This window comes from Jaculus jaculus, chromosome 16, assembly GCF_020740685.1.
Source record: "Jaculus jaculus isolate mJacJac1 chromosome 16, mJacJac1.mat.Y.cur, whole genome shotgun sequence".
NCBI classification, from domain to species: Eukaryota; Metazoa; Chordata; class Mammalia; order Rodentia; family Dipodidae; genus Jaculus; species Jaculus jaculus.
Genome location: NC_059117.1, coordinates 39,051,662 through 39,060,078, shown reverse-complemented (window position 1 = coordinate 39,060,078; position 8,417 = coordinate 39,051,662). Strand labels below are relative to the sequence as shown.

At 42.2% G+C, this 8,417-nt stretch overlaps 1 protein-coding gene across 1 annotated transcript in view; it reads right to left on the bottom strand.

Moving 5' to 3' along the window:
- Positions 1–318: 318 nt before the first annotated feature.
- Positions 319–8,417, bottom strand: part of Nfe2l3 (NFE2 like bZIP transcription factor 3) — a 32,929-nt gene continuing 24,830 nt past the window's right edge. Inside the window, exons 2-3 of the mRNA XM_045135860.1 lie at positions 6,302–6,463; positions 319–2,025 (exon numbers count right to left, since the gene is read on the bottom strand). Coding sequence (XP_044991795.1) covers positions 793–2,025; positions 6,302–6,463 — 1,395 coding nt within the window. The 3' untranslated portion in view covers positions 319–792. The remainder of the gene's footprint in view (positions 2,026–6,301; positions 6,464–8,417) is intronic.

Sequence of the window (8,417 nt, the reverse complement as noted above, 5' to 3'; positions counted from 1 at the left end):
AGGGTCATGTATCATTGAACCTCTTCATTTTCATAATGGAATAGTTGGCTTTTCTGTCTCAGTGACTTTCTATGAGTACTCTGCTTTACTCGGAAATTTTGGTGTCCCCCCTCCCTCAGTTCTCTGCGTTCCTGGTGATGAGCTCAAGATACATTGTAGGTTGCAAGGGTTAATAGCTACCACCAGAGTTTGTATGTGAACATAGGACATGAAATGACCTCATTAATGTGCTCCTTTTTGAAATAATGGGCAACTTTGTAATGTTAACCTTATGGCAGAATTGTTGAAATGGTTTTAAGGGACAATGAAGCAAGTTGATTAGGACGGTTTTAAAAGTTTATAAATTCAAATACAAAATTCACAACTTTTACAAGCTAAATGTCACAGTACTTCTTGAATGTCTTAAGATTTCCATTTTAATTGTATATGTGTATTGCATACATGTATTGGTGTACCAGGATCTCTTACAACTGATGAATGTGCGACTTAGATATCTAACAACGTGGATGCTGGGAATTACCCTTACAGAGAGGTTTGCAATGTAGGTAGATGCTTTTAAACTTGCCCCAGCCCTAAGTTTTCCATCTTATTAAAAGGTAGCTGGCAAATTGAAGTTTTTGCCAGTTTGAATACTTACACATTTCATAGGAATATAACTCAAGAGGCTTCCAGGAAAACTATTCCTCCCACCTTCCCAAAATACAAACTTTAGTCCTAGGCACTTATTAATACAAGCTTCACTTGACTTTGGGATAAGTCGAAATTTGGAAAGTGGTTTGTGGTCCAAATGAGTCATAAATCTTCCCTTTTTCCTTTCCTGGCTTCCTTTTTGTGGTTAGATGTCACCAGTTCTTTGGGTACAATCAAAACCGTTCCATCATGGCTGCACTGAAGTTCATACTGGCTTGGGTTGACTGGTCTACCTTGGTCATCTCTTAACCTACTAAGGACATCACAATAAAGGTCATGCAGTTTCTGTTTCATTATGTCAATAGCTTTGTAATACTGAGCTTGTTCTCTTTCAAGGGCCTCTTTCTTTGCTTGCAAATTACATACATCATCATCTAGGTTTACAATGATGTCTAATTTGCGTTTACGGCAGTTCTGTGCTGCAACTTTATTTTTTCCTCGACGTCTGATATCACGGATGAGAGAAACTTGCAAATCTGTCAGGTTGTACCTGCTTAACATGTTGTTCAAAGAGTCAACAGGCATGTGGACTATTTCATCTACAGAAAAAGGAATGTGCAGAGCTTTAGCACGCTGTTCATCACGGCTCAAGGTTCTTTCTGTGTCATCAAGGTACCTGCTTATTGTATGTGATTTCCTGGGTTCTGAAGTAGGTTCTTGTTCACCTGGATGTAAATGGTAAGTGTGGTTGTGAAATATATGCTGGCATGCAAGATCCTCATGAAAACCACATTTATTTCTATGATCCATATGACAAAATTTACTGGGTTCTGGGGAGTAGCCACCTACAGCCCCTTCTAACTCATAATGACAAAGAGATGGAAGGTAACTGTTAGAACCTAGAGCACCATTATATGTAGAGTGAGAAGAATTAGACTTGATCATAGATGTGCTTTTGTGACTTGAACTTGGCCCAGAATCACAGTCTGGTTCTTCAAAAAGTTGAGAAACTTCCACTGGATCAAAACCTACTTCTGTTGCCAATGACATTAGGGTTATTTCATCAAACATATTTCCATCAAGGTCGTATAGGAGGTCTAGGTTTGTCAGATTCCTTGTTCGGTTGTCAACAAGTTGGAGTGATCCTGTCAAATTAATGGCAGTAAGGGCTTGCTCAAGATTAATATGTGAATTCAACTGCAGAAATGGTTCTTGGGCATGTGAAGTTCTTGCTACTGAATCTGTAAGTGTGTTGTTGGGACACAGCAACATTGCTTCGTGAAGATTCACATCATGACTTATAACTTGGTTAAAAATTGTGTTATAATGTGCTGAAGAATTCAGACTTTGATTCATACTGCCTGGGCAAGGAGGAATGCCTTCCAATGAGATACTCTGGAAAAGAATGAGGGGGAGAATCTCATTTCATAGCACTATTTCAAAATAACAACTTCTGGGCTGGAAGGATTGCTTAGTGGTTAAGGCATTTGCCTGCAAAGTCAAAGGACCCATGCTAGCCAGATGCACAAGGGGGCATATGTGTCTGGAGTTCTTTGCAGTGGCTTGAGGCCCCGGTGTGCCCATTCTTTTTTCCACTTTGTTTAAAAAGTATTGAAAAAATACAACCTTCCCTCCCTCTTAGTGCTTGTCCATATTATTAGCTATGAATAACAAACTGGTTGAGACTACAATGTATGATGTGATCCCAAGTCAAATACACTGGTGTACTTGTGGGGAATCTAACAACGCACTTGTAGTTTGCTATGTAAATGCACCTTTAATCCTACCCACTGGCAGTCTAAATCCACACAAGGCAGTTGGGGATAATGAGCTGGTGAAGCCAACTGGAAGGGGATAAGCATTGCTACTATAAAAGGTATGCTTCATTTTGACAAGTGGCTACTGAAGTATGACCTCTTTTTTTTTTAAACACTATTTTTTGGGGGGGGGGCGGCTGAAAATTTTTTAGGGGAGGTAATTGGTGCCACCTTGCATGTGTGCCTTGATTTGTGAATCTAACATGGGATCTGGAGAGTTGAACATGGGTTCTTAGGCTTCAAAGGCGAGTAAGTGCCTGAACCACTGAGTTGTCTCCAGCCCTATTTAAGAATGGTATGCATATTGGTGATTGTCCAGTGTGAAAGTTTCTATAAAAATGCCTTTGCTTAATGTGCTTAAAGTATGGCATAACTATTAAATTTACATCCAAGAAAAGGGTCCTTTGTTTCATGCAGAAGTTTGTACAATTAGGTTCTTAAATGTGCAAGTCAAGATTCTCATTACCTCCAGAGAATACTCAGGCTGTGATGAAAGTAATTGAAGTCCTCCACAGAGAAAGATGTGTGTGTCTAGTTTAGATGGTTCTGCATACAAGCGAAATGCAAACCATCAGACAAAAGGCAACAATCTTTGTTGGGGTTAGACTATGTACTCCTGCCTGGCCATGGGCTTACTCTAGCCCAAGCCGGCATGGAAATTAGAGAAGTCCTACCATCTATATTCAGATTCTATTATATTGAATTTTTTTTTTTTTTTTTTGAGGTAGTGTCTTGCTCTAGCACAGGCTGACCTGGGATTTACTATGGAGTCTGAGTGGCCTTGAGCTCAGAGATCCTCCTATCTTTGCCTCTTGAGTGCTGGTATTAAAGGGGTGAACCACCACTCCCCCCCCCCCCCCCCCCCAGGTAGGGTCTGGAACTATCCCAGGCTGACTTGGAATTCACTGTGTAATTTCAGGCTTGCCTAAAACTCATGGAGATCCTCTTACCTCTGCCCCTAAGTGCTAGGATTAAAGGCATGCAGCACCATGCATGACAAAGAGGAGAGAGAATAGGTGTACCAGGGCTTCTAGCCACTGCAAATGCACAAATGCATTGTGCATCTGACTTTATATGGGTTCTGGGGAATCAAATTTAGGTCGTTAAGTTTTATGACCAAACTCAACTGCTGAGCCATCTCTCCAGACCCCGTTTGTAGTTTGTTTTTTTATCCCCGCCCCCCTTGGGTTTTTGAGTTAGGGTTTTAACTCTAGCCCAAGATGATGTGGAATTCACTTGGCAGTCTCACGGTGTCCTTGAACTCACATTCATCCTGTACCTCTGCCTCCCATGTGCAAATCACTTTTCTCCCCATTTTTTGAGGTAGGGTCTCATCCTAGATCAGGCTGACCTGGATCTCATTCTGTAGTCTCAGGGTGGCCTTGAAATCAGTGATCCTATCTCTGCCTCCCAAGTGCTGGGATTAAAGATGTGTTCCACAATGCCTGGCTTTCACTTTGTTCAGAGGCATGTTTGTGCAGATCCCAAGGGCAATTATAAAGCCATTTTGATAGTATTTAAGTGTAGATGCTATAAAGATGCTAACCTTAAAGTTGTATTTCTATAACTGGAGAATTACATTTTAGTGAGTATTGGACCTGTTTGCCAATTGGCACCACACTTTTTTCCCCTCCAGAAGTGTTGAAACAGGTCTAAACTTAATTGTGTGCTTGGTTCAGTGCTTGAGGTCAGAAGGTAGATGGCTGAGCAGCTAGTTTTCCTCCCCTGTTGTGCAGCCTAGGTTGGGTAGTAGGTCCAGTAGAGATACAGATCGGAGATGGGGGGAGAAGATACTGATTGTCCCTTGAACAACAGCTCATAATTCTGGTTTCCACTAAGTTCTTAATGGTTACCTTCTGTCCTTGCCTGAGCAACATTTTAAAAGTACAATGCCAAACAGTACAGGTCATGAACATAGGTGACAATAAAGAGCTAAGCCTGATAAACATGGCATGGGTGGTGCATGCCTGTAATCCCAAAACTTAGGAAATGGAGGCAGGAGGATCAAGAGTTCAAGGCCAGTTTTGGCAAAGGCTATGAGACCAGCTGGGCTGCACTCCAGTGAGTCTACTATATCTTAGACAAAGTAGTTTTTAATTTTTTTTTTTTCTTTAGAGGGAGAGAGAATTGGTGTGCTCAGGGCCTCAGCCACAGAATTTGAACTTCAGATGCTTGTACCACCTATTGGGCATGTGTGACCTTGCACTTGGCTCACCTTATGTGGGGTCTGGGGAGTTGAACATGGGTGAGTCCTTAGGCTTCATAGGCAACAGCCTTAACTGCTAAGCTATCTCTCCAGCCCAGAAAGTAGTTTTTATGGAAATCTAATGAGAGTAAATACTAAATACCCAGAAGAAACAGTAACTGATAGCATAAGGCAATATACAATTAGTTAATAATTGGTATAGTAGGAAGCATATCCTTTCCCTTTAGTGGCAGATATTTTAATTTGAAAGTCCTTACAGCACATGTGTGGGAGGTATTAAAGCCCTACAAACTGCACTACCTCTGGAGAGGGAGCATATAGGTACAGGGAGGTACCAGTACTAAGGTGATGATGGTGCTGGAGATTGAACCTAGGACCTGGCACATGCTAGGGAAGTACTCTACCATCAAATTATTTCCCCAGCTCTTTTTTTCTTTTAAATTTATTTTTATCTGAGACAGAGCCTCCAGCCACTGCAAATGAACTCCAGATGCATGTGCCACCTTGTGCATCTGGCTTACATGGAATCTTGATCCTTTGCAGACAAGGACTGCCTCTCCAGCCATCCTCAGCTCTCTATGCCTAGCTTTTTATGTGGGTGCTAGGGATCAAATTCAGGTCCTCAGAATTGTGCAGCAAGTGTTCTTGCCTGCAGAACCTTCTTCCAAGCCTGCTTTCCTAAGTTATTTGATAAACTTGGGAAGTAGAGGTGGCAGCCTTGGACCTTTTCCAATGTGGGTGATGTGGATGAGAAAACAGGAAGAAGCCAAATTTCTGTTCCAAAATTTTGGTAGTTACACCACTTTATTAATAACTGCTGCACTAAAATGATCAGAGAGCCCCCCTGTTTTGTGGTGCTGGAGACTGAATGTAGTTTCATGAATGATAGGTGGTATTTTTATTTTATGTGAAGTCATGGATTTTACTCATGGTATAGGGAAGAACTAATTCCTAGAGCAGATTAGAACAGTGGAAGGGGCAGGAGTGGTGGGCACATGAAGAGAACAAACAGCTCTTTTTGACTTCATTCCATAAAATCAAGTTAGAGGGTAATGGGGAAGTTAGAGGGTCAGGGCATGGTACTCTCCAACCTCATAAGTGTATTGAAGGATCAGTCCCACATGGTGTTTACCAGAAAGGGGAATGAAACAGGTCAGTGAAGAGAACTGCTAGCTTGTGCTGTCCAAGTGGATTGCCAAGTGGTTTAAGGTCTGCATGTCCAGGACTATCTCTGACCTTTCTGTGGCAGGACCTCAGCAGGGCTAAGTGAAAACCAAGGGGAGCTGCAAGCTGCAGGAATCCATCCCTTCAGCCTGCCCTTAGCTGAGAGCAGAGGTACAAAATAGTTTTTCGGGGGTGTGGCAGTTGCACTGACCCATTGGCATACTAAAGATGGGCTTGACCCTCAGCAGGAATTGAGATTTGCCTGCTCGGTTGGTGCTTCTTGCTCTCCTACTCTACACGTGGCTGGCCAGTTTAGGATACGTAGTATAGAATGGCAGTCATCTTTTATCCCTTATCTTGGCAAACACAACTACTAGCAAAACTTGCTGGCAAGTTCCTAGAAAAAATATACTTCTATGGTATGGTGACACCACAGTCCCATGAAAGCCAAGATGGCAAGTCTGGAACATGCTTTCATACTCACCTCAATCCTGGAGCCAACAGCCTTTTCGGCCTTCCAGTCTGGGGTATCTGACCTCTTACTTTCACCTCCATCATTCTGCTGTTGTGGATTCTCAAGAGCTGATTCTTCCTCATGCTGAATGCTGTGATACACAGCTTCACTCTCTCTCAGTATCTCATTCTCCTGTGAAAGTACCCAAAAATGTGCTAAGAACCATTATCTCACCAAAACCAGATATTGAAAATGACATTGAACTTCAGTGATATCACACACACACACACACACACACACACACACACACACGGGAAGCTGGCTATGCTAGCCCATGTAATTTTAGCTTTATTTATTTGAGAGTTACAGAGAAAGAGGGAGAGAGAGAGGGAGAGAATGGGTGTGTCAGGGCTTCCAGCCACTGCAAACAAACTCCAGATGCATGCGCCCCTTTCTGCATCTGGCTTATGTGGGTCTTGGGGAATCAAGCCTCGAACCGGGGTCTTTAGGCTTCATAGGCAAGCGTTTAACCGCTAAGCCACCTCTCCAGCCCTAGCCCATGCTTTTCATCCTAGCACTTGGAAGGCAGAGTGGACTGGGGAGATGATTCAGTAGTTAAAAGCAATTGTTTGCACTCACATAAAGCCAGATAAACAAAGTGGCACATGTATCTTGAGTCTGCAGTGACTGGAGGTCCTGGTGTATCCGATTCTCTATCTCTGCTTGCAAATAGAATATTTTTTTAAAATATCCATAATTGGGCTGGAGAGATGGCTTAGCAGTTGAGACACTTGCCTGTGAAGCCTAAAGACCCATGATTGACTCTCCAGATCCCATGTAAGCCAGACCACAAAGGTGAGGCAAGCACAAGCTTGCACATGCCCACTAGGTGACACAAGCATCTGGAATTCCATTCCAGTAGCTGAGGCCCTGGCACACCAATTCTCTCCCTTATCTCTCTGAACAACCTATAAATTACAAGCTAAGACTGAAATATTATTTTAGTAGCAAAGAAGCATTCTCAGTAAGTTAGTTTTATACACTTCCCTTCATAGGTACTCCTGAGACAGGTTGCTCTAATCTATATAGTTTAAATTAAATGAATTTATAAAGCCTCAGTATGTAAGATATTTGTAAATTGAATTAATTTTGAAAATGTTCCTAGCACAGTTAATTTTATTCTCTGAAACAGATCAAAAAACTAACATCAAATTCAAGTACAAGGAGAAAAATTTGGTATTTTTTTGTTACAACACACACGTGTGCGCACATGCACACTGACTATATATGTGCATGTGTGGGCTGCAGGTCTGGGGGTGGGATTTCCTCAATCCTACTTTTTCCGTATAGGGTCTCATTCTAGGCCAGGCTGACCTTTAAACTCACAGCAATCCTGCCTCTGCCTTCCAAGTGTTGGGATAAAGGGCATGCACCACTGCACCTGGCCCTCCTCCTCTTTTTTTTTTTTTTTTTTTTTTTGAGGCAGGGCATCTAGCTGAACCTAGAGTTCACTGATCTGGCTAGACTAGCTCTAGTTAGTCCCAGGAAATCTCTAATCTCTCTCCCCAGAACAGATTAAAGGCACATACCACCATGCCAGGAATTTAGTATGTGGGTGTTAAAGGTCTGAACTCAGGTTCTCATGCTTTTGCAGCTAGCATTTTGCTCACTGCACCCAGCCCTGGAAGGAGTATTTTAAAAATTACTTGTGTTACTCTCTGAAATGCAGAATAGATTGGGAATGAGTAATAAGGATATTTATTAAAAGGTCTCATGGGACTGGGAGATGGCTTAGTGGTTAAGGCACTTGCCTGTGAAGCCAAAGGACCTAGGTTTGATTCCCCAGGACCCACATAAGCCAGATGCACAAGATATTACATGTGTCTGAAGTTCATTTGTAGCAGCTGGAATCCCTGACATGTCCATTTTTTTCCTCTCAAATTAAAAAAAAATTTTTTTTTTTTAAAAGGTCAGATGGGACTTTTGGATATGATGGCAGCTTACTAGCCACACCAAAGCAGCCTAAGGAGGGAAATAAACAGAAACACAGCAAAATACACTCTTCTACTGAAAAGTGAAGTGTATATATCAAGCACAGCAGAGAAGCAGGAAAAACCAAGATCTTCCAGAAAGGAGGGAACTGGCC